General features: G+C 40.5%; 4 protein-coding genes across 4 annotated transcripts; 3 read left to right on the top strand and 1 right to left on the bottom strand.

The window, feature by feature from the left end:
- Positions 1–1,089: 1,089 nt before the first annotated feature.
- LOC127796920 (uncharacterized) lies at positions 1,090–2,250 on the top strand. Its single transcript, XM_052329323.1, has one exon. The coding sequence runs from the start codon at positions 1,090–1,092 to the stop codon at positions 2,248–2,250; it is 1,161 nt and encodes a 386-aa protein (XP_052185283.1).
- A 115-nt stretch (positions 2,251–2,365) lies between these two features.
- Positions 2,366–6,181, top strand: LOC127796919 (uncharacterized). Its single transcript, XM_052329322.1, has one exon. It carries the CDS (start codon positions 2,366–2,368, stop codon positions 6,179–6,181), a length of 3,816 nt encoding a protein of 1,271 aa, XP_052185282.1.
- A 7,436-nt stretch (positions 6,182–13,617) lies between these two features.
- On the bottom strand, positions 13,618–15,215 carry LOC127796291 (uncharacterized). Its single transcript, XM_052328360.1, has one exon. The coding sequence runs from the start codon at positions 14,684–14,686 to the stop codon at positions 13,775–13,777; it is 912 nt and encodes a 303-aa protein (XP_052184320.1). The 5' UTR covers positions 14,687–15,215; the 3' UTR covers positions 13,618–13,774.
- Positions 15,216–21,844: 6,629 nt separating this feature from the next.
- On the top strand, positions 21,845–24,322 carry LOC127798076 (WUSCHEL-related homeobox 2-like). Its single transcript, XM_052331377.1, has 2 exons — positions 21,845–22,834; positions 23,706–24,322. Exons 1-2 carry the CDS (start codon positions 22,528–22,530, stop codon positions 24,026–24,028), a joined length of 630 nt encoding a protein of 209 aa, XP_052187337.1. The 5' UTR covers positions 21,845–22,527; the 3' UTR covers positions 24,029–24,322.
- Positions 24,323–26,475: the final 2,153 nt, after the last annotated feature.

The raw sequence follows: 26,475 nt of genomic DNA, 5'->3' as shown, positions 1-26,475 counted from the left end.
CTCTGACTCTCGCATTTACTCTCTTACTTTCGAATACTCAATTTCTACGGTGATTTAACTTAGGCATCGGAGGGTCCGCGCGGGGACTTTCGCCCGCGCTCCTAACCGATTCTTTCTCTAATAGGTCATCCATCGCTCGGAAACACCTCCGAAAACTCATCCATCGCTCGGAAACGCCCTACGAGACTCACCCATCGCTGCCACATTACCCCGGGAGACTCACTCATCTCTCAGATACGCCATACGAGGGTCATCCATCGGTGGTTTCCCATTTTATAAATTTATTGTTGTAATCGTGTAACAACAATTGGCGCCGTCTGTGGGAAACACAAACAAAAAGCTGCAACACTCTTCCCTCATCATGGCTCAAACTCGAAGCAATCGCCAGACCCTCTCCCGTGGGGCCCAATCGCCTCGACGAGAAACCCTCCCTCGAGCGGAAGATCAGCATCAGTCTACTCGCGATGGACCGTTACCCCTCATCCATGGGGGCCATCTGCCCCTCACCCATGAGGGACAGCCTCCCCTCACCCATGGTGGCCAACCGTCCCTCACCCATCAATCCCCTCGTGAGGGTCACCCATCCCTCACACACCAACAACCGCCCCTTCCAGAGCCCTCTCACCCACTGGGGGCCCAACTTCAGGTGCCTCCTCTTACTGCCCCACATATTCTCTCGGGATCCTACTCAGGTATGCAGATCCCATCCGTCGTACCTTGGGCTGAGTACAAGGCCCTGCGACAGCAACACGCTGAAGGAATACAAGCTCTGAGGGAAATGGCTGGTATTTTGCAAAGTTTGGTCCCCCACGGGACAATCCCAGCTGCATTGAGAAAGTTCATCCCAGAAATAGTTCCATCTCACAGGGCTTGTCAGGAGGTACCAGGGAACGACTCCTATCGAGACGCAATCCCTGAAACCCACGTTCAACCTGTCCCAACTCGAAACAATCAACCAAGGTCTCATTTAAGGGAAGATCACAGCCAAACATCTCCCCCCGAGGAAATCATGGAGGAACTGACTATCGAAAGACAGAAAGGCAAAGCCCACAACGAGGAAGATATTTGGAAACAGTAGCCAGCACTCCGATGGAAAGAAGCCGGGATGCCAAACCCATAACCAAGCAAAATGATCGGCCTGAGGATAATCCTACTGCATTTAGTGCACGAGAGGCCGCCGATATGAAAAAGATGATTGAGCGGGTCCTACAACAGAATAAGTTATTACCTACCTCTGAGGAACAGTCCAGAGGAAAGCTACCATTCGTGGCCGAAGTAATAGAGAAACCTTTGCCGAGGAAGTTCAAGATGCCTCAAATAAATCCTTATTCAGGAAAGGACGACCCGTACGATCACGTGCAAAACTATGAATCTTTAATGATGCTTCATGGATGGGACGACGAGATAATGTGCAGGGCATTTCCTTTAACCCTAACTGGGCATGCTCGAGCCTGGTTTAACGGCTTACCCGAGGCATCTATCTCTTCATTCGGGCAGCTAAAAATAGAATTTATCGAAGCGTTCATTATTAACAGTCAGAGAAAGAAGGATGCGACATATCTGCTTAGCATTCGACAAGGGAATAAAGAGACCCTACGACACTACGTGGACAGATTTCGAAATGCCACACTTGAGATCTGTAATTTATCGATTGAAATGGCGGTGTCTGCCATGTTCCAAGGGATACGACTAACCCCCTTGCAAGAATCATTATCCCTGGACCCTCCGAAATCTCTGGCAGACCTGTTCGTCAGGGCTAACAGGTACATACTCCATGCGAAGATGATGAGAACGATAGGGGGAAGTGAAGACGGAGAGAGAAATAGGAAAGAGCGAGATATTGAAGAAGGATCAAACCAGCGAAAAGAACGGATCAGGAGGTCGGATACAGTGGGGCCACAATTCCATCATTACACTAGGCTCAATCAACCCCGATCAACTATATTGGCGGCAGTAGAGAGGTCTGTTCTCCTCCAGCTTCCGAAAAAGGCAGATCGCCCCATGGGGAGAAATCAAGAAGAGTACTGCAGGTATCACCGAACTCGGGGACACTCTACTGATCAGTGTAGGGAGCTAAAAAATCAGATCGAAGCACTCATTCGTGAAGGACACTTGCAAAGATATGTAAGGACTGAAGGTAGAAATGACAAAGACCGTCAAAGAAGGGAAGAAAGACCCGAAGGTCAAGATAGACGAAATTTACGGCAGAATGAAGGGATAAGGGATGACAGAATGGTGGCCCCCCCCTGACAATGAGCCAACTCATCAAGCTATTCATGTTATCTCTGGGGGCGAGACTTTAGCTGGGAATACTTCTTCTTCTCGAAAGGCCTATGCCCGTCAGGCCTACCAAGTCAATTCCGTGATGGAGGTGAGAGAGGAAGAGGAGCCAATCACGTTCACCCCTGCTGATAGAGGTGATATAATACTTCCACATAACGATCCAATGGTAATTTCTGCAGTTATCGCCAAACACCCCATCAGTAGAATTTTGGTGGATAGCGGCAGCTCTGTTAATCTAATCTATTGGAATTGTTTCGAACAAATGCACATATCCCAAGACCGGTTGAGAAAAGTGTCCTCTCCCCTGTACAGCTTCACTGGAGAACCTGTCTCGGTAGCAGGATCTGTTCAACTACCTGTCACATTGGGCGCCGACCCTCAAAGTGTGACTCGACAGGCGAATTTCATGGTGGTCAAAGCCCATTCTGCAGCATACAATATGATTTTAGGCCGACCGCTCCTCAATGATATGAGGGCTGTAGTGTCCTCTTGCTACTTATTAATGAAATTCCCCACGCTCTCAGGAGTAGGGCAAGTTCGTGGAGATCAGAAGAAGGCAAGATCCTGTTATGTATCGTCCACAAAAGGAAAAAGAGCAGAAGAGACTTTATCTATCGCTGAAAAAGCCATACACAAATCCCTGGAAGAAGAAACTGCTCGCAAGCCCCAACCAGTGGAAGAGTTAGAAGCAGTGCGCTTAAGTGACATAGATCCCGAGAAGTTGGTGTATGTTAGCACGAAGCTTCCGAAACCAGTAAAAGAGGAAATCATGGGGTGCCTTAGAGAAAATTTGGATGTCTTTGCTTGGACACCAAGGGATATGCCAGGGATTAGTCCAGACGAGATATGTCACCATTTGAACGTGGATCCTCAGTTCAAGCCTGTTCGACAAAAAAAAAAAAGGAATATCGCCCCTGATAGACTACCGGCGTTAAAAGAAGAAATTGATAAGCTACTAAAGGCATGTTTCATTCGAGAGGTGTTATATCCAGAGTGGTTGGCCAATGTGGTTATGGTTAAAAAACCCAACGGAAAATGGCGCGTGTGTATAGACTTCATTGGCCTCAACAAGGCGTGTCCTAAAGATTCCTACCCATTACCTCGGATTGATCATCTGGTGGATGAAACATCTGGGTATCATCTATTGAGCTTCTTAGATGCCTTCTCAGGGTATCATCAGATAATGATGTATCCTCCAGATCAGGAGAAAACATCATTCATTATAGAAAAAGGGACATATTGTTACCAAGTTATGCTATTCGGGCTCAAGAACGCGAGGGCCACTTATCAACGCATGGTGAATAAAGTCTTTAAGGAATTGTTGGGTGATACAATGGAAGCATATGTCGATGATATGATCGTGAAAAGTCGGGAGAAGGAATCGCATGTTAAAAAGCTGGCACGAGTGCTTGAAGTCTTTAGGCAATACAAAATGCGCCTAAACCCAGCAAAATGTGCATTTGGAGTTCAGTCTGGAAAATTCTTAAGGTATATGATCACACAAAGGGGCATCGAGGCGAACCCCGAAAAGATTCAAGCGATACTGGATATGGAACCCCCAACATCAATTAAGGAGGTGCAGCGGCTGACAGGTCGAATGGCGGCTCTTGGGCGTTTCCTCTCCAAATCGGCCGAAAGGGAACTCTCGTTTCTTCAGACGTTAAGGACAGGGAAAAAGTTTGAGTGGACGGAGCAATGCCAAAAGTCATTTGAGGCATTAAAAGAGTACTTGAAGGAAGTCCCTTTATTGACTCGACCTGAAACTGGGGAAATGTTATATCTGTACTTGGGTGTAAGTGACAAAGCAGTAAGTGCAGTACTAATTAAAAAGGAAGGACAAGTGGATCGACCAGTGTACTACGTCAGTAAGGTTCTACAAGGGCCGGAAACGCGTTATCCCTTCATAGAAAAGGTGGCACTGGCCCTATTGAACGCCTCTAGAAAGTTGAGGCCATATTTCCAAGCTCACTCCATTAGCGTACTGACAGACCAACCATTACGGAGCATTTTACAAAAGCCTAAGTGTTCCGGTCGTCTCACCAAATGGTCCATTGAGTTGAGTGAGTATGACATACAATATCATCCTAGGCAGGCTATAAAAGGGCAAGCATTGGCGGACTTTATTGTCGAATGTACACCCTCTAAGGAAGCCAAGGAAAAGAGCATAACAGAGTGGTTACTGTTTGTTGATGGGGCTGCCAGTTCCCAAGGGAGTGGAGCGGGAATAGTGCTTATCCCACCAGAAGGAGAATCCCTTGAATACTCTCTAAGATTCGCTTTTCCAAGCTCGAATAATGTGGCCGAGTATGAGGCACTAATCGCCAGTCTAAGGTTAGCCCGAAAACTTGAGGTAGCACAATTGATAGCCCACAGTGATTCTCAACTGATCGTTCAGCAATACTACGGGCAGTACGAAACTAGAGAGCCGGCCATGGGACAGTATCTCCAGAAAGTCAGGGCACTTGCACAGTTGTTCGAAAGTTTTCGGCTAGTACAGATCAACAGATCCCTTAATGGCCATGCAGACGCTTTATCCAAATTAGCATCCACTAAAGAAACTACTGGGAGAACAGTGTATGTGGAAGTCCTTCAACAACCAAGTATAGAAGAACCTGAAGTAGCATGTATTGAGAATAGTAACGACTGGAGAACCCCTTTCTACAAATATTTGACCACGGGAGAATTACCGGCAGACCCAAAAGAGGCTAAGAAAATTAAACTTAGAGGAGCTCGTTTCACAATAATAGATGGGATGCTATACAAGCGAGCGCACACTACGCCACTCCTCAAATGCTTAGGCCCTCGGGAAACTAATTATGCTTTGATTGAGGTTCACAGTGGAGTATACGGTGAGCATCTGGGAGGAAGGGCCCTCGCGGCCAAAATCCTAAGGGCAGGCTTTTTCTGGCCTACATTACAACATGATGCTCAAGCAAAGGTCAAAGAGTGTGATAAATGTCAGAGGCACGCCCCGATTCATTCTGCTCCGATATCGCAACTACAACCCACATTCCAGCCCATTCCCTTCGCTCAATGGGGCTTGGATATTCTCGGCCCATTTCCACAAGCTACAGGGCAAAGGAAATTCCTTTTGGTGGCAATGGATTATTTTACCAAGTGGATTGAAGCCGAAGCCCTAGCCACCATCAGTGCGAGGAAAGTAGAGGCCATGGTATGGAAAGACATTGTATGTCGATTTGGAATCTCACGAATCATTAACACCGATCATGGAAAGCAGTTTGACTGTGATTCTTTCCGAAATTTTTGCAAAGGCTTGGACATTCAGCTAAGGATTTCTTCAGTAGCATATCCCCAAGCTAACGGACAAGCAGAAGTCAGCAACAGAACAATCTTACATGGTTTGAAAACTCGGCTAGAAGGCGCAAAGGGAGCATGGGTGGATGAATTGCCTACCGTCTTGTGGGCCTACCGAACAACCAGTCGGGTCTCAACGGGTGAAACGCCATTTAACCTGGTGTACGGAACAGAAGCTTTGATTCCTGTGGAAATCTCTTGCAGGTCACCCCGATTGGATGCTTTTGATAAATGTGACAGTTCGGAAAACTCTGATTCATTAAAAGAGAGTCTTGATCTCATCGAGGAACAGAGAGACAGGGCGGCGGTACGAATCGCTGCCTATCATAAAAGGGTTGCCAACTATTACAACTCTCGTGTAAGGAGCCGACCTCTCAAGAAGGGAGATTTGATCCTCAGAAAATCAGCCATCACCAATGCACTCCGAGAGGATGGAAAATTTCGAGCAAATTGGGAAGGGCCGTACTGTATCCAAGAAATGATAGGTCCTAGTACCTGTATCCTCCAAACGCTCCAGGGTGAAACCATGGGTAAGACTTGGAGCACAAACCACTTGAAATTGTACTCCCTTTCGGACATGTAACGCAATAATAATATGAACCCGAAGAGGGACTGTGGACGTAGGCACATTTTGCCGAACCACGTAAAATGCTTGTGTTTTCCCTTTCTTCATTATTCAAGGCAAATGAAAGAGAACGACCCGCTATGGGTCCCTTCTCACACAAAAAAAAAAAAAAAAGAGGAAAGATAATAATAAAGCCTTTTTTTGCTTCCCCGCAAAGTAGTAAGGCAAGTCTTGCCCGGAAGTGAAAAAATCAAATGGCATTAGCAAGCAAATTAATGTCCCGCTAGTAGGATATTCTACTAAGCCCGATAATAATGCAAAAGGCCCTGCCACATAATACGCTATGAGAAAAGCACGGCTCAATAGGCCCGACGACTGTGATAGCTGTCCTGCCTCAAAGCCAAGTGGCCCGGTTTAGCGAAGTGACAAATATGTCCACCACAACCCCTCAACATTGAAATCAAAAGGTTATCCCGCTAGCCTACTTAATTGGCCTAGCTCGATAACAGGAACAAGGAATTGCCAAAGGACCACTACGGGCTGAAAAGCCCATAGTCCACCTTGTGGCATGAAGAGTCTAAAACCCTAAGGTCGGAACCAGACTTTCGATGGGAGATAATAGTAAAAAATCAGCAAGCTGTAACTACTGTTTAAGAAAAAAGACAAATTTTATTTAAGCAAATAAAAGCAACTACACTCAAAAAAAAAAAAAACTACTGTACTAAAAGGGGGAAAAATCTCCTTCAAGTCCACTTCCTATTGCCAGAGCTCGGAGCGCTACTACTAGGGGCGGATGGGGGCTCACCTTCCTCCAAGCCCGAAGTTGGGATAACGATATCAGCCGGGACAACTGTACCATCAGTCGAAGGGAGGGCGTCAGTCATCTCCACTTCCACTGAGGCAAAGGCGTACGGCTCCCATGGGCCCGACAAGTTCTCCAGATCATCAGCTAAGTTGGCATTCAAATAAGTCCTAGGGCTCGTGGGGTTAGGATCATTATATCTTCGCCAGTTGGGGACGTCAGACTCCTCTACCTCATCCGTATAAACCAGCTCAGGAAACTGTTCTCCTGGGCGTTTGGATTCCAGGTGTGAGCGTGCAAGATAGAATCCATACTTGGTAAAGCAACCCCCATAACGGATCTTCCTTTCTTGCCAATCCGACGATAGACGATATTCTTTCACAGCCTCCTTCCGTGCCACTGAAATCTCTTCATTTCTTCGATCCTTGAGCGACCTATTTTGTTTCCTTTGACGAGCAAGGTCATCTACCCTCAAGGAATGCTCTTGCAGCAAATTCTCATGAGCATTCCGGGCTTCTACGAGTTCCCTCGTCAGCGATTCTTTATTCTTCCGGAGCTCCTCTAACTCCCCCTTCATGCCCGAAGACTCACCGCGAGCCTCCGCCAGCTTGGACCGCATGTCTTCTCCCTCTCGAGTCAACTTCCTGATATCGGCGTGTAGCGAGCGTTCGTGATCCCGCCACTTTACCATATTCTCTCTCGCCTCCGCCTTCTCTTGTTCTGCCTAGTGATGATAGGCTCTCCCGATGGCGTTGGATATCACCAACCCTTGGACCCCCTAGGCGCAAACAACGCATTAGAAGACTAACAACCAAGTCACACAACAAGCACGACATGCAGGCAAAACAAAGATAACTTACCTCAATAATCTTCTGCTCAGGAGAGTTGGCAACGCTAGGTCAAATGCCGAAAAAATTTTGCTCATCCTGAGGGAGCACAGTAGCGTATATCATCCTGGCACCGACCCCTGGGTCTCTTATAGAGTCTGTGTCGATTAGCCCAAGCTGCACATTGAAATGGTCGCCCCTCACCCGGGTGCTGTTGAGAATTGGCACGGGATTTTGCCTAGGCTCAGCAATGGGAGGAAGAATTGGTCGAAAATCTGGAAGCTCGGCTTTCAACTTCCACCGGTCCCTGCGAAAGGGAACAAAAGATTGACGACTCTCCTCCCTGATTCGGTCAAGCTCACCGCTAAAAGAGGAACGAGAGCTGCCAACCCCTTTTCTTCGCGAGCCAGACACGTCAGTGGGATTTGGTTCCACAAGAGCTCCTTTGAGGGACGGTGGGTCTTACATAGATACATCCGACGTGGGGGCCAAGGTCTCAGGGCAAGGAAGACTGGATGAGGTACCTGCTTCAGATCTTTTCATTTTCAAGCGCCGTCGAGATGAGTTAGGAACTGGAAGAGGAAGATGGCTGGGATCAGGTACGCCAGATGAGAGCCCCTGTAGCAAGCCTGGAGGCGCTTGAGGAGGAGGCTGTGGGTCTTGCCCGCCGGATTGTCGTGAATCCCTACCACGACGTCTGAGCGTCTGTTCCTTGAATATATTCATATCGTCTGCAAAGCAAGGGATGAAAAGCAAGAGTCAGCCGCATAAATTAATATTTAAAAGGCAATCTCTACGATTCTGGGAGTCTACCCTCAGGGGAAGAACAACCAGGAAAGACCATACTCCCTAGGGAATTCCCCCCTTCTTCTTCTTCTTCCTCGGGGCCCTCGTCCTCTTCCTCGCTGCCCTCTTCCTCCTCAACTTGCAAGGTGTCCTTGGGCATGGCCGATGAAGGCACAAAAGCAAGGGTGGAGGACCCGGGCATGTCTTCTAGCCGAATGCCCCACCCCGCAACGGCAATATTTTCTGAGGTAAGCAGGTCGGGCAGATTACAAGTGCCAAGGGCACATAATCTCTCAATTACTCGGCGATAGACAGCCCGGGAAATCCCGATATCATCGAGCTTTTCCAACCAAAAGTCCCGCTCGTTATCCCAACACCAACGAACCGGCGCTTTCCAGCTAGAAGGAGGCTCGATCACAATCCATCGGGACTCGAAGTCCACCTTATTTTGGAGCTTTTGAAAAAGGGGGGACAGACCTACAATTCTTTGAAGCGTGAAAAAGACACCCCTCCGTTCGACCCTTCTCAACCTATAGAAGCAACCAAACAACTCTACAGAATGAGGCACTTGGATCATATGACAAAGAATAGTGAAACCAACTAACTGAGCCCAACCGTTAGGATGAAGCTGGCCTGGGACAATACAATGGTAATCAAGCCACTCCATCCCAAAGTTGGACAAGGGAAAACGAAGGCCTAATCTTAAAGAGGCCAAGTATACTCCAAAGCCACGTCCTACCATGGCAGTACTTGTCTCCTCAAGTGTAGGAAGCCTAATATGGTGGTCAATGGAAATTTGGAAACGAGATTGAATCTCGGCTAATTCTCTCCCCTTCACTGAAGATCGTCGTCCCAGAGATATATATACATTGGGAGCTGGAGGAGGAGGTGGTAAAGCATTCTTAAAGCGGCCCATGCTGAGCACTAAAAAGAAGACCAAGCGCGTGCCCTTCAGGCAGACTAGGATTCCTATGGATGAGGGTCACACAAACGCCAAGACGAGACCCATGGATGAGGGTCACACAAACGACAAGACGAGACCCATGGATGAGGGTCACTCAAACGCTAAGACGAGACCCATGGATGAGGGTCACACAAACGACAAGACGAGACCCATGGATGAGGGTCACTCAAACGCCGAGATGAGACCCATGGATGAGGGTTACGACAAGAAAGGAATGAGACCGATCGATGGTCTCACGCAAGGATAAGGCTAATGACCAGTCCCATGGGTGAGGGTCAAAAGAGGTAGCCACCGACAATAATTGGACCCATGGATGAGGGTCACTCGGGGGAGAACATGCCTAAAAGTCCCCATGGGTGAGGCTCTCTTAGAGGAGATACAAAACCATGGGTGAGGGGGTATACCGTGTCAAAGTCTGGAATGCTGAGAGAATTCTCACGGAAGAGTGGTTGAGTAATGAAGAAATGAAAGGCCAAGTCTCCCCTTTTTATAGCGGTCATGGGAGACATTGTAGAAAGGATAAAGCACGGGAGACCTGAAGATGAAGGAGATAGATACAGAAAAAATCCTTTCAGAATGAAAACGGCCTCAAGAAAATAGAGTTATAGCATAAACAAAATACTCTTCCTCCCGGTACTCCCGACAGAAAGAGTAGGGAGCAATTGTTACGTATAAAAATAATAAAAACAGAGTGAGTGTCGAAGAAATCGGGTTAAGAGAGCGCCACGTGGCACCCCGAGAGAGCGCCACGTGGCAGCCCCCCCTGGGTGGCCAAAGAAGGCCACCCAGGGGGTACCACCCCCGAGTGAGGTCACTCGGGGGTGGCAGGCGCGGCCCCCATGGGCAGCCGCGTGCTCTGCCAGGCAGCACGCGGCTGCCTGGTGGGGGGCACGCCCCTGTCCTGGGGGGAGCGCCCCCTCCCCCGAGTGGGCGTCACTCGGGGGAACAGTACCCCCGAGTGACCCCACTCGGGGGAAGCCAATCGCGCGCGCTATTGCTCCCGCGCGGCCACGCGCGCAACGCCTCGCGCACAGCTGGCCGCGCGCGCGGCTGGCAGCACATGGCTGCCAGCGTAAGGCCGCAACCGCTCGCCTGGTTGCCAACATGCGGCCGCCCGTGCACACCCTTGTGCGCGACCCCCCGCACACGCAATCACTTCGCACCCGACCCCGTGCACGGCCCCTCGCGCTCTTTTTTCCATGCTCACAGATACCCCCGAGTGAGGGTCACCCAGGGATCCACACTCGCCTCCGCGGGCCTCCTATTCTTACTCCACCGCCTCCAAGAAAGTCGGCCTAAGGCTATTCCCGCGAGACTCGGTCAAAGCCCCTCCGAGATTCTTGCCACAAAACTCGGAACACGCGACACATGGATACCCCTCTTGTTGCTATAAATAGGAGGTCACTTTCTCTCATTCGGTATGCAATCTCTGACTCTCGCATTTACTCTCTTACTTTCGAATACTCAATTTCTACGGTGATTTAACTTAGGCATCGGAGGGTCCGCGTGGGGACTTTCGCCCGCGCTCCTAACCGATTCTTTCTCTAATAGGTCATCCATCGCTCGGAAACACCTCCGGAGACTCATCCATCGCTCGGAAACGCCCTACGAGACTCACCCATCGCTGCCACATTACCCCGGGAGACTCACTCATCGCTCAGATACGCCATACGAGGGTCATCCATCGGTGGTTTCCCATTTTATAAATTTATTGTTGTAATCATGTAACAACAGTTTTCATTACATTCTATTAAAATTTTTATGTACCAAGCATGACCATAAAATAAAATAATAATCATATTATTGATTGTGTCAAAACATATAATGGACAACCCATTCTTATTTCTCATTTCCATCTAAAATTATTCTTTCTAACAAAAGGTAGCCTAAATTAATAGAATAAATTATTCTTTGATTGTCTGAATGTAGCTTATTTTAAAATTATTCATAGTTAATCTATTTATTTTTTTTTTTAAAATGTTATTTGTACAAATAAATGGGTTATCAAGAGAATGTCCGAAGGTGCCAAATCACAAAAATATCATCACCTAATTTATAGATTCACTACCCCCTCCCTTGGTTGCAACCCCTTTCCTCAGCCATGACTGCCTCCGGCAAACTTCGTCTCGCCTTATCGTCACTTTCACATCGCCTCGCAATGCGCCTCGTCGCCTTCACCTCGTCTCGCAACGTGCCTCATCGATCGTTAATGCATCATGTTGTCGCTTCATTGCAGTGCCTCTCGTGATCACCGTTATATCCTATCGTTGCCTCATCATAGCGTCTCACGCAGACCACTGCTACACCATTTCGTCGCAATCGCCTCTAGATGAAGTCTGATTAGGCTTTATGAATTAAGCTCCATTAAGTTTCACGAATTAAGTTTGATCAGGCTTAATTCGAGGATTAAGCCCGATTAAGCTTTATAAATTAAGCCCAATTGGGTTCATCTAAAATGAAGCTTGGGCAATGAAATTCGATTATCGAATTTGTATATATTCTCAGTGGTCGATGTAACACAGTCTTTTTTTTTTTTTTTTTTTTCTGCATAGTCTATTTAGTATTTTGAGTACTAGGCTTTCTGCTATCAAGGTTTGGTCACAAGACATCACTTGTACCATCAACCATCAGATCAATGGTTGAAGATCGAACTTAATTGGGTCAGCCCTCTGCTGTGCCGTATTTGATAGCTAAAACTAATTTTTGAAAAGAAGCCGTATGCGTGACTTCTTTTGGCTTGTCTGCACTTATTTTTTAATGAAAAATATTATTAGTACATTCATTTTATATATTTTAGACTATATAAAGGAGTATTATGACAAAAAAATCTCTCATAAGACGCATGTGAGGCGCAAGGTATTTTGATCATAATACCCCTTATATAGTCCAAAATATATACGAAATAGATATACATCTAACATGATTTTTTTTTTAATAAGGTTTCACACTAACATGGCTAGGAAGAGTATGGCCCCGGGATGATTATCTGTTTAATTAATGGGCACACGCACCAGTCTTGCAGGTTGCAACATAATAAATATATATATATATATATATATATCAGGCAGTGTTTGCCAACCCACGTTGTGGTGGAAACATTATTATAAGAATAATATTACTTATTACATTTGATTGTCACTGCACCCAGAAAAACGTTTTAATGAATATTATTGAATGAAATTTTAATTAAACTCAACAAGAAAATAATAAAGTTAGCATTTGAATGTCATGCTATTATATGTTTAAGGAAAGTATTTATTAAACACGATTTTGTTTTAAAATGTCTCTGTCTCTCTTTTTATTAGGATTTTTAATTAAGTGGAATATCTTATTATGATCACCATTAAATAAAGTTGTGTGACAAACATCATCACCTGCCTATGGATATGACTCTGATTGAACAGATAGCTGCATGCTATGCTCCAAGGTTATATAGCTCTCTCTCATGAGAAAATGAATAAATATAAAAGTCGATGCCCATGAACATGGATATAATTACTAATTTAAGATATTTTAGGCTTGATTGATGGGGAGGACAGGAGCAAGGCAAAATGCTAATGCCCCACTGTCTCCCATTGCAACTAAGCAACATCATAACCCCAACTTGGAAGATTGCTGATTTGCCATTGCAAATACAGTTTCCTACATTTCTTGAAACACACACACACACACTACACTACCACATTGCAGTGCCAGTTACAAATTCCATGAGAATTGGAGTGGAAGAATCAGTCTTATGTTGGTTTTTTGGGACTAGTTTCTTTTCTTTTTAGAAATTTTATTAGATATTTATTACTAAATTAATTTAAATTTAAAAATAAAGTAACTAATAATATTGTTCTAAAATCTATCAAAACAAGAGTGAACATATGTCTCTTGAGATTCAAAATCATCGTTTCTTGCCAGGCTTTGCTGAATGCTGATCTAACAGTGCTATATTTTCTGGGAAAATAACGGGCTCAGAAAATTTGTATACAAAAAATGGTATGCAACTACTAGCTATCCTAATGGTCATTCTCTTTCCGGTAAAATTTCTGTCCAATTTCCTGAACACCTGAAGAAGCATCCAGGGGCCTAAACCAAACCTCCATTCACTATTAGAAATTCAGAGTAAATAAATACATAGATGGAATCATCTGTAATTCCAATGATAAGGTTAACAAAAAACAAATACATAAAGCAATTCATGCTAATTGATCATCGTGAATTGTTTCCGTAAGGGTTTATCGCCATCATGAAGTGGTCTGTAATTTGAACGTTGAAGGGGAAGAAGACAGTGGCAGCACCTGTGAAGCACTTGACTGGTACTGTGGAAATTGCTGCGGATGGGCCTCTCTTTCTTTGTTCTTCCCCACAATTATTTGAATGAAAGAACCTTCTTTCTCTTCACTGGGAGGAGCTTTGACGACAGAATCTTGGATATACCCACCATGCTTAAAGCCCCTTTTCTCTGCTTCTTCCATCAATTTTCTCACCAGTTTCTCTTCAGCGTCTCTCAAGAACTTGAACTTTGGAGGGGGAGAAGATCTCAGCCTGTTAAGCTCAGCCTCCGTGAATGATTCAAAGAGAGGATTGAATCCGTGGTGGCTGTAAGAATCCAGAGGGTGAGCCTTCAGTGTGGGCGACGCCAAAGGGGTCAGATTCGGTGTTTCGACGGCCACAAGAAAGTCGCTGAGGCTTCTGGTTCTGGACCCTCTTCTGCTTCGATCACCTCGTGATTTCCCATCATCGGACTCCAAATCCTCCCTTGTTTCTTCCTTGATCGTGAAGAGAAACCTCGGCGGGCCGCAGAGATTGTGCAGCCTCATGATCTCTGACTCTACACCCTCTTCACCGAATCCTTTCCCCAGAAAATTGCCGTTGGCTGAGCCTAGCTCTGGGTCGGTTTCATAGCCATTGGAGGCTAAGTTTGTGGCTGAACCAGCGGATTCTGGAGTTTTGCCGATAAGAGGGGAATTGGGCTTTCTCCAGAAAAACAGATGGGAAAGCTTTTTGGCGTAGCTGGTGTGGTGGGCTTGAATTTGTCGGCTGGTGGTGATTCGCCTCTTCCACCAGAACAAATAGTAGATTTCTCCGACGAGCCCTAGGAGAATGCACCCAAAGATGAAGCTCAAACCAATTACTAAGCCGCTAAAACAAGTCATTTTGGCCTTGAAAATCTCATCTAACAAAACAATTATTTTGGTGGATTCTTGGTTGAAGCCTGCTTGAGGATGTCCCAGTTGTATCAGTAATTCACGCTACATCAACTAAAACTAACTTGGGATAAGATGAAAAGAGACAGCCCAACAAATCCATCAAAAAAGGAAAAAAAAAAACCCTGAAATAATCTCATTATATATCATGAAAACGAAGACCCAAAATTCTCAGCAGCAAGGTTTCTTCCAAGTGAAGCTGCAATTATACCCAAGCTTGAAGAAACCCCCCAAAGGACCCTCCTTCTCAACTACCTCAAAAGTTGATAAAAATTGCCAAAACATTTGAGCAAGTTTCTTAGAAAATCACAAAACCCGGAAATGAAGAACCCCTCACTCTCTCTCTCTATCACGCTGTGGAGAGAGAGCAGGTCGTGAGTCACGACTTATCAAAACAAAGGGGCCATTTTTTACGAATGGATTGCCTAAAAGACACGCTGGTGCGAGAGAAAAGTGGAACTTTTATGGAAATTCACCGTGTGGACAGCCATGGACTTTCCTTTCAAGCTCAATCTTTTATTCAACTACCCATAAAAATCAGACGCTTCTTTCGTTTTTCTTCTTTCTCAAATCTTTTCTTTTAATAAAAAATTGATCTATAACTTCTAATCCCACCCCAACTTGCAATATAAATCAAGTAGAGCAAATAAAAGAAGAAAAATTATAATATTCAATGAAAATTTTAAATTATTTATTATGAAATTAAAACAGTATTTAATAAAAAAAATTATCTTAACAAGAACAATACAATAAGTTTTAATCCTTTGAATTAGGAAATATTTTAATAAGTCCTTCTTTTTAATTGATCAAATTATTTTAGTTGTTCTCTTTTATTTTAATTATTTTTAATGCAAGTTATTTTGACTTTCTTATTTTTAATTTTATTTTTCTTATATGACCATGTAATCAAAGTTAAAAATATATATATAACGTCAAAACAAATTCATACCAAGTTTTTAAAAGAATTATGTAGTCCTTTAAAAGTTTTTCTTTGATTTTTTTAAACTTTTCTGTTCTAAATATATTCCAAAACTGCACAGCCCATTTAACGAAGTTTTTAATTTTTTATTTTCAGATTTCAATTTTATATTTAATTGCTCGTGTTTATTTTTTATGTTTATTAAAAAAATCAAACGCAATTTTTATGTAAATTTTGAATTTTGTATTTATTTTAAAGGCGTTTGAAATTGAGGAAACACTAATGATTATGATAAATGATTACTTTGATTTTATTCATAATTATATATGATTTTGAAATTTGAGATAGTTGAGATTCTTAAAAACATATATTTTTTTTGTTTTCAAAAAATAATTAATTCAATGCTATGTTTATGTTTTTATTAAACAGAAATAAAAAATAAAAAATCTATCGAAGTTCCCTTTTCCATTTAAAACTTCTAGTAATAATAATAATAGTAAAATAATTTTTTTTATAAACTAACAAAATAAAAAAAGAATTTGTATAAGAAGATTAAATAGCAAGTGTATTCCTCCTGTATGTTTGTGGGTCGAATGGTTGGAGGGGTCACAGTCACATCCTCCAAAGGCAGCGCAGCTCACATGGGCAAAGATAGCCCTCCATAATAATTAAATTAAATTAAATGTATGCAGTGCAGCGAAGGCAATATTATGAAGAAAACGAATTTATAAATAGATACAGCTAAAAATTGTCCGGAAAATGGCTATGGGTGGACCCATCATCCATTTATAAAACTTATTGTAAGGGACAAAATAAATAAATGAATTTGACTTAATACAAATTTTAATTTAAAAAAAACATACATTTTTTGAATAAATAAACTTTGCAAGTCTAGTTGAGGTTGTGGTCGGTGTTTGAATGAGAACATAGACTTGATGTTACACTAAAAATGTACAACTAAAATTAAATTAAATTAAAATAAAACGTGAATTGATCTAGCTTAAGTATACTAATTAAATTAAATTATCTAATTCTCGAATTTACTTAAAGCGATGGTGAATTCCTCTTACTTATTTATTATAATAATTAAAATATGAACTTTATAAATGCAGTTATTTATCATCGTTTTATCTTTACGTAACAAAATTGTGTTTACAAAAGTATGTTTATTACCTTTTTAATTTTGTATTTTTATATAATTGTTAAGAAATAAATTTTGAAACTAATTCACATATTTCCTCAAATTAAATAGATTTAAAACTAAAAATAAATTTATAACACTGGTGATGAGGCGAGGACTGCATGCCAAATATTTTGTGGTATAAATTACACTTATATTCATACAGTTTGTATAACTTTTGAGAGTAGTCATTATTTTTTGAAATTACAATATGGAACGTACTGGCCAATCGAATTCAGCCCAGTGCCTAAGATCTCCGTTGATTTTTTGGCCCCATTTCAGCCCCCATGCCTATCAAGAGTGATCATCATAGCATCTGTACTTATAAACACTCTCGTTTTATCGATATTTAATATAACATTTAATGAAAATCTCGTTAATATCACACTTTCATCAATAAGTCTAGTTGGCGCCAATTATCTCTGTCCCATTTCACTGTAGCATCCCATGCCAACTTGCATGTCAAGAAATTCTTCTTTTTTTTTTATATAAATCAGTCTGCTCGTAAGACAAGATATGTTCTTTTTAATTTATCGACACTCTGTCAACTAAAACTCTTACTCACTTCACCATCGCAATATTTTACTGGTGCTATCACCCTCCACTCTGATCATCGAAACTAGCTCTAACATTACTGAAATCATCCTTTGTTCGTCAATCATCTAGGTTGAAAGGAACAACAATAATTATTCTTATTTTGTAGAAATTATATCAAATGAATTATAAATTACTTGAGAATGAATTATAATTGATTGAATTAGAAATCGTGTTATGTTATTATTTAAATTTAAAATTAAATAAATAAAGTTTAAACATATTTTTTAATTATTAATATACCAAATCAAAATAAATGCGAAGAGAATGACATGAGGTCGAAAGTTCAATGTTCCATTAATTGGCTAAAAAGAGCTAACAAAATAAATTTACAAGATTATGCATAAATTACTCTCACAGACGTAGTACGGTTGATTCTCAAGTAATAGATTATATCCAAATATGCAAGTTCAAGTCATAACAGTGATAGTGTGAAAATTTCATATTCATGTGGGGGTGGCTCCTTATGGGTATTATGTGTTGTGCCTCTTGCCTAGTGCATTGCCATGTAACAATATATGTGAAGCAATTTTTGGGGTCTTTAAAACGAGAGATTTCACCTTTAGCACTCAAAGATTATGCATAAATTAATTTCCAAGGCATAACATGACGGAGGTGGTTCCATTAGCATGCACAAAGGTTGTGAAACTCAGCGCCACTAAGCATTGAAGGTGTCCAGCGCTGAGCAGCATTGAATTAGTTTGACGAAAGGTATGGTTATGAAACAGTATTTATAGGAGGATTGTTTATCAATTTCTTAATAGGTAAATATAAAAGACAAAATTATTTATCTTAAGTGTTTATAGGTCAAATTTGTTTAATTATAAAAGCCCCAAGCTAATTAATCGATTGTGAAATTTTAGATATACAATTGATGATGGTTTTTGGGACCGACCATTACGTGCCACCTCTGTAAATGGATCTCAAGAATAGGACCTTAAACTTGGCAATGTCAGATCTCGGTGATAGAACCTGCAAGATAACGAAGTGGCGGGACTAGGGTCCTCGGGGTGGACTTCGACACTCAAATTAGAAGAGTAAATGCAGATCATAATAAATGTAAGAGCTGTAGAGATTGGTTATACCTGGTGACGACTCTTGTCTTTTATAGGCGGACCCGTTATGTGGTACCCGAGATAAAAATCGTGATGAGTGGGCACGACTCTCGAGGATCCCGGTCAAGTTGGAACGAGTCTTGCGGCCTGACCCAGATTTTTCAAACTCCACTCCAGATTGTTGATTTGCCACGTGTCAATTTCTCAAGCGATCCACGTGGCAAGTGAGACCATTAGCACGTAGGGGTATTCTGATAATTTTAGGTGGTGCCACATCACTTGCCCTCCACTCCTTGAGCCGAGCTGAGAATCATGCTGGGTCGAGGAGTAGCTTAATTTCTGAAGTTATTTGACCGTAAATTCTCCCCAAGACGCACAAGGGTGTTTTTAAGCATGAGATTAATGCCTAACAAGCTCATTTATTACCTTGAAATTATAAGGGGTCCTTAGTTGAAGGAAAACATTTGTTAGAGAGAAACATTTGTTATTTTGAATATTTGGCTTGAGGGCTTGGGTTCCTCTATATAAGCCCTAAGGCCCCACCCCACTTTCATCACTTCAAGACAAACTCTCAATTTTTTGAGGTTAGTCTTTCCCTCATTCCATTGTTTTTCTTTTTGCCTTGCTTTTACTGCTTGTATATTTTTTCTCTTTGATTTTGCGTTTTTTTTTGTTTTAAACTTCATCTTCTTCCCTGGCCGAGGTCGGCCTGGCCTGACCTCGGTCGTGGCTGAGGTATGATGGCTTTTGGGACCGACCACCACGTGCCACCTCTGCAAATGGACCTTGAGAATAGGACCTCGGACTTGGCAATGTCAAACCTCGGTGATAGAATTAGCAAGACAACAGAGTGGCAGGGCTAGGGTCCCCCGAGGTGAACTCCGACGCTCAAATTAGAAGAGTAAATATAGGTCGTAATAAATGTAAGAGTTGTAGAGTTTGGTTATACCTGTTGAGGACTGTTGTCTTTTATAGGCGAACCCATTATGGGTACCTGAGATAAAACCCGTGATGAGCGGGCACGACTCCCGAGAATCTCGGTCAAGTTAGAACGAGTCTTGTGACCTGGCCTGAATTTTTCGGGCTCCGCTCCAGATTGTTGACTTGTCACATGTCAGTCTCTCAAGCGATCCACGTGACAAGTGAAATCATTAACACATAAGAGTGTTTTGATAATTTTAGGTGGTGTCACATCAACAATCACTCTAATTAGAACATAAATTAAACCCATCCAATTTTATCAAATTTAACTGCAATCAAGTCAAGTCAACTCAAGTCTTTTTAAGTTTTAAGTTCAAACATGGGTAACAGATGACTCCTATGTGGTCATAGAAATATAAATGTTTTCTATGATAAACTCATTTGGGCCCTATTTGGTGTTATTGTGCTGTGTTGTATTTTTTTTATTTTTGATATAAAAATAATGTTAATAAATTATCGGAGTGTTTGTTAATTAAGATATAGATAAAAAAATATAATATATGAAAAATATTTCAAATTTTTGTAATTTTCAATATGTTTGTTAAACTTATCTGACATCTCTTAAAAAGAAAATCACGTGACTTCTTATTTAGTATTTTTTGAATATGTTTATCTCTTTTCCCTCCAAATAAACATATATTAGACTTTACAGATAAAAAAAAAAATGACGCACATATTCTCCAGTACATTTCAAAAAATTTAACAAATAATTTGATAAAAATCTTAAAATACTTCACAATCTTATTTTAACTATTTTATATCTTGATACGGAGACTATCACAATCTTATCTTACTCATTTTAACAAATGCTACCTTAGTGACTAAGTGTACTCCAATGCACTATTAATGCTAAAAACAGATAATAAATATTTAGATTAATATTTTTTTTGTGTTGTAGATATTCAAAAATAATAAAAAGTAATATGATATTTAAAAGTGATGAATCCTACAAAAAAAACTATGTGCTTTTTTTTTCTCTAAAAAAGGTTGGGGGATGGATTTTTGTCTAAAAACAGCTTAACCTCCTTTAAAAAAAACAAATGCGCTTTAAAAAAACATAACAACACTTTATTAAATATTATTTTTTTAAAAAAATAAAATATTATTATACTTCAAAAACACAACATGTTTGGCGATATCATATCAGATTCATATTTGAGATTTTAAAATTAATTAAGCTTGAAAATATTGCCGCGGGTCTATTATTTTAATTTGCACAGGAATTCAATTAACTTAAACCAGTGAACGGACTGAACTTGACCCAGTCACCTTAACTGAAGACTGAAGTTGGCTGGATAGTAGCTAGCTTGACTCACAGAATTTAAAGGAAGGGATTCATAATTGAGCATGAATTTTCTACATTATAAATCCGGTATTATATACATATACACATTGATTAGCATATTTATAAATATTTGGCCAAGTTCTAATAATCTGCATGACATTCATTCATTGTCAAAAATTTGGGGTCTTGGGTGGTGGCGGGATGCTCTCGAGGCGGCGGTTGTCGGCGGCGGCACCTGAAATCGGCGCACTTTTGAGTATCCATATATGCATAACATTAACTAATGCATTATTTTAGGCCTTCACCCAACCTCTTTATTGCTTTTGACTTTCGAGACTTCTCTTCGGGTAAATCTCATCATTACTCCACCTTAATTAGGTGGCTAAATTATTATACGATGATATAAAATATTGGATTTTTATTTTTAGTATTTAAATATTATATTATATTATATTAAAATCTGTATGTTGACGAATGACGAGTAATCCTATATCACGGTCTCTTTGTATTGCAAATTTTATTATTATTATTATTATTATTATTATTATTATAGTTAAATGGTTAGATATAAAGCCTTAATTAGCATTTTATATTCCTATACTAATTAAAATCGGGTTCTTCTTCTTTTAATTAGTTGAATGAGTTGGTTAATTACTAGGTAAAAAGTAAAACCAATCTTGATATGCATTACTTAGAAATATATACTAATATTAATGATTCTACCTTGTCTTGTACAGTAGACAGTTACACCAAATTAATATTAAATATTAACAAGGCCATTAACATTCTCAAATTAAAATTCAACAAATTAATTAAGCTATGTATAATTAGATTAGCAGCTCAATGCTTTCCATTATTCAAAATTCATCATAAAACTTACTTCTGAGTGCATATATATATATATATAGCATGTCTTTGGCTCTAATTTGGCTGATGAATATTTAAGCAATTAATATATATATATATATATTCAAAAAGAAAAAGTAGCTCTGAATCTTCTGATGAAGAAGCAATAAAAATAAAATTATTTGATGTTGCGATACAGATGAATGGCTTATTGTGATGACCAAAGGATGGATGGAGACGGAGTTGATATTTTCCATTCAGGGGGCAGCAAAATGGTCGTCGTTTTTGGGGGGTAAGCAAACAAGGTCTATGAAAAGGGTCCTGTCATCTCGTGGCCAAATCCTTTGTGTTATCAGTTGACAAGCCCAATCGAGTTTTTGCCATTTCCCAACCCCAAAAAGGGTCACCTCAATATTGGCTCAACCTTTGAACTTCTTCTGCACCAATTCTGCTCTTCAATTCCCAAAGCCTAGCCCCATGCCTACACCTTCTCAACCCAACCCGCTGCTTTTCCCATCTCTGGACCAATCTGCCCTCTCCCTTTGGTCTCACCTCATGTCATTCCCGAGGCAGGACACCATAGTTCTTATGGTAATTATGGAATTTAGTAAGGGTATTTTCACCTTTTCACCGTGCCTTGCATGAAGACGACGACGACGACGAAGAAGCCAGCTTCATTCAGCCGCTAGCTAGCCTCCAAGTTTTCAGAGATGTTCAGCGCCAAAAACAATACGCATGTCAAGCTCTCTCTCTCTCTCTCTCTCTCTCGCCCTTTTGTTTGTCTCTGCACATCTCTATCTATCTCTCTATAAATATTTTAAATACTAGTTACAAAAGCCATGCAATGAGTAAGCAGTAGTGGTAATCAAGTTAACTAACCAGCGCAGCCACCTCTCTGATCTGATTAATTTTCTTTTCGAGGGGGGGTCCATGTCAAACTCAGGTAGCGGTGCTCCGGCGAGTTCGCGGTGGAATCCGACCAAGGAGCAGATAAGCATGCTGGAGAGCTTCTACAAGGAAGGGATAAGGACGCCGAATGCGGAGCAGATTGAACAGATAACAAGCAGGCTGCAGGCTTATGGGCAGATAGAAGGCAAGAATGTGTTCTATTGGTTTCAGAATCACAAGGCCAGGCAGAGGCAGAAGCAGAAGCAAGAGGGCATCGCTTGTTTCGGTCGCTATCTCCACCACCAGCCTTCGCCCCTCTTCCCTCCTCCTCCTCCTCCTCCTCCAAATGGTTGGTCCTCTTACTCTTCTTCATATATATATATATATATGTATGTGTATATATATATAGTATAATATTATTATACTCGATCATATTCGTACGTTATCTTATAGTTTCTGATCAAATATATATCATTTATGAATTCCAAAAAAAGAAGAGAGAAAACGTGAAATTAGAGCCAGAAATTGCTAATACGGTGAGTTGCTCTTATGGCTAAGTAGATCTCCCTTATAATTGTCTCTTTAACTATTACTTCGAATTTTTGTGTTGTGTTTGATGGCTGTTTCTTATTTTCTGCCAGTCTTTTGTTCAGAATGTTCATAATAAATAAATGGTGAGGCTGTTTATAATAACTTTTTAATTATATACTGAAACATGTACTCTTTAACTAGCTCGTTATCAAAAGTATCCCGGACATATATTTTTGGAGGATTTTCGCAAAATTTTTAGATAATGTTATTTATTTCTTTTTGTTTTTCTGAAACTCCAAGTTCATCATTAATTTCCCATTTCTTCCAACACCAACTCAACTTATAACTACAGTTCATAGCTCCAACCAATCCCAATTTTGGCACTTCTGGCTTAATAACTATCTATTAACTTCTTAATTAACACCACCTCTGTTGTTTTGTCTCAAACCGTTGCAATCGCGTTTGATAATGATATTTTTAATTATAATCTGTAATAACGATTTATGTGGCAATTTTATATCATTTTCTTAACAATATTTTCCGGCAAAAGTGCCGTGTTTCACGTGAAGAATCACGTTAACAATTTATTGTTTTTTAAATAGCTTTTGTTATTTGCATGATCTCCATTAACCTGCAGTCGTCTGATTAATTATTATTAATGGTGGCGGGGTTTTCATCATCATGCGCAGTTGTTTGCAGCCCTTATTACCTTCCACAAAGTGAAGCTACAGGGTTCTATTCACAGTACCCCAAGCTGCTCCCGCCAGACAGATCAATGGAGATGAGAAATACTTGCTGGGATCACTTGGGGAATATAATACTGAATCATCATCATCATCAGAAGAGCCAAAGCAACGAACAAGTGGAGGACAATGGCGAGCAGAAAACATTGGATCTATTTCCATTGCAGCCCACAGGCATTCTACAGGCGAACAAGTGTGCTGCTAATTCTGGGGTTGAAGAAGCCTCTGGACCCGAACAACCCTTCTTCAGCATTTCTTCTGGAAATTGACCAAATACTAATATATGATTAAATGCGAATTAGTACTAGCTGTTTGTTAGTTAGTAAATATCGATTGGAAAATGTAGAAATAGATCAAGATGGTCAATTTTTGCAATGAGCGCAATATTAATTTTCTAGGATGATTGGGTTGGTGTAATTGGGTAGCGGTCATCTATGGTATGGATCGGCTTTTTGAAGGCGATAGATTTGGTTTGGTTAATTTGGTTTTCTTCGGGGTTACTTGGTTTTGGTGTAAACGATACTAGTTCGTGCACGGCCTTTGCACGGAAGGTGAATTCGATCGGTTGGCGTTTTGATTTGTTTAGATGCAAATGATTCCGTACGTCTCTAAAATTGTTTAGAAACATGGAGATGCTAATTCAAGGATTCGATTTGTGTTTGGTGAAAAGAAAATCTTGTGTTTGAATCTCTCAATCTTTTATGTTGTCTTATGTTAAAAGTCATATAATCTCTACCATTATCTATCAAATTTAAAAAATAAAAGGAATGATGTTGACATAAAAACTTGAAGTTTGTGGTTGTCAACCACAATTGGCTAAGCCAAACAACGGGTGAGACACGAATTGAGGTAGAGATACATTACCTGGTTCTTGGGGGGCAGACGTAAGCATCGATTCCTGTTATCAAAAAAAAAAAAAAAACAACGGGTGAGACACGAATTGAGGTGAAGTGACCCTGAAACGAAAATTATGTACAGAGATTGAAACATTTATGATAAATTTGACCCCACCAAAAATAAAATAACACAAATTAATTATTTAATGCCTCATTTAACCCTTTTATTAATTTGACCCCACAAAAAATAAAATAAAAAATTTGGGGCACCCGGTCCCTTAGTCCATAATTGTATTTCGAGCATCATTACAAGTCACACAAAAAGTATATATATATATACAGATTGAAACATTTATCATACAAATTTTAGCAGTAGTTTCACTGAAAAAAAAAATTGAATGTTTGTATTACATTTTTAGAAATCTATTATTTTTATATTCAGTAGGAGTGGCCGAGTGACTATATATTAGAGTGTTGTTTCGAGTAATCCTAATGATTGGCAATAAGAATGCATTGGAATTTAGAGGGTATAGATAGACGTGACCAACTTGTATTTAGAATTAAGTTGGGGGTTAAAATCGGTAATATCCATACCGATTATAAAGTACTTAGAAGTTAACGTTCTATCTTCTATAAATAGGACAGTGGTCTAGGCATTTAGGCGATGTATCATTCTCACAAGAAAACAAAAGAAGAAAAGTTGTGTCATAGAATAGTTCTTTATAATCTTGCAAACTTGTAATTGTGAGAAGAAATTTCTGTATTGATCGCATTCTAGTAAATCAAAGGAAAGCTACTCTCGGGAGATTTTGGAGGCTGGATATAGGGTTGTCCTAAGGGGTAATCTGAACCAGGATAAAAACTTTGTGTTCTTCTGTGGTTTCTTCTGAGCTTTAATTTAATTTCTGTCAATTTTTCATTTTATTTTCTTCAAAATTGCATATTTAGGAAATCTACTCAGGCAAAATTCTCCAAAATTGCCCTACATTCATCTAAAGCAACTTTAGACTATATTCATTCTAATTTGTGGGGTCCTATCCAAACACTGACTCATGGTAGAGTTAGGTATTTTTTTTTATCAATTATAGATGATTTTTTTAGGATGGTTTGAGTGTATGTTCTTAAGTAAAAAAATCACACTTTTGAAGCCTTTAAAGGCTGAAAAACCATGATATAAAACCAAAAAAGCAACAAAATTAAAATTGTTAGGATTAATAATAGTTTAGAATTTTGTAATAAGGAATTCTCTCATCTATGTATAGAAAATGGAATCCTAAGACATTTAACAGTCCTTGAAAATCTAAAGCAAAATGGGATTGCTAAAAGAATGAATAGGACCTTACTAGAAAGAGTTAGATGTATGATTTTTCATGCTAAATTACCTAAAACTTTTTGGGGAGAAGTTGTAAACACAACGGCCTATATTATAAACCTATTTCCCTCAGCTGGTATAGGTTTTAAGACCCCATATAAAATGTGGAGTGGACATAAACCTAGTTTAGATCACTTAAGAGTGTTTGGATGATTGGCTTATGTCCATGTTAAGAAAGGGAAACTTGCACCGAGGGCTAAAAGATGTATATTTATAGGGTATCCTTCTTGTGTAAAAGGGTATAAATTGTAAAGTCTAGATTTAGGGTTTCCTAAGACAATAGTATCTAGGGATGTGACCTTTGATGAAAACTCCACTATAAAATACATCAACTTAGATATATCTAAGTGAAATGAAAGGAAAACAAAAGCAGTGGAAGTTGAATAGCATTTAGGACCCTCAGAAAATGTCTTAGACAACCTTATAAACTTAAATTCAAAAGAAGAGATGTCTGAAAATGCAATAGATAGTCCTATAGGTCAGGATTCAGATTATAGTAGAGAAAGTG

The sequence above is a fragment of the Diospyros lotus genome, chromosome 3, assembly GCF_014633365.1.
Source record: "Diospyros lotus cultivar Yz01 chromosome 3, ASM1463336v1, whole genome shotgun sequence".
NCBI lineage: Eukaryota > Viridiplantae > Streptophyta > Magnoliopsida > Ericales > Ebenaceae > Diospyros > Diospyros lotus.
Note: the sequence above shows the minus strand (reverse complement) of the source record. Positions and strands in the feature narration are given on the sequence as shown.

Bases quoted from the DNA above. Each gene is read 5' to 3' on its own strand.
- LOC127796920 (XM_052329323.1), top strand. From the start codon at position 1,090: ATGGAAAGAAGCCGGGATGCCAAACCCATAACCAAGCAAAATGATCGG.
- LOC127796919 (XM_052329322.1), top strand. From the start codon at position 2,366: ATGGAGGTGAGAGAGGAAGAGGAGCCAATCACGTTCACCCCTGCTGAT.
- LOC127796291 (XM_052328360.1), bottom strand. From the start codon at position 14,686: ATGACTTGTTTTAGCGGCTTAGTAATTGGTTTGAGCTTCATCTTTGGG.
- LOC127798076 (XM_052331377.1), top strand. From the start codon at position 22,528: ATGTCAAACTCAGGTAGCGGTGCTCCGGCGAGTTCGCGGTGGAATCCG. The intron at 22,835-23,705 runs GTTGGTCCTCTT...CATCATGCGCAG, and splicing joins TCCTCCTCCTCCTCCAAATG to TTGTTTGCAGCCCTTATTAC.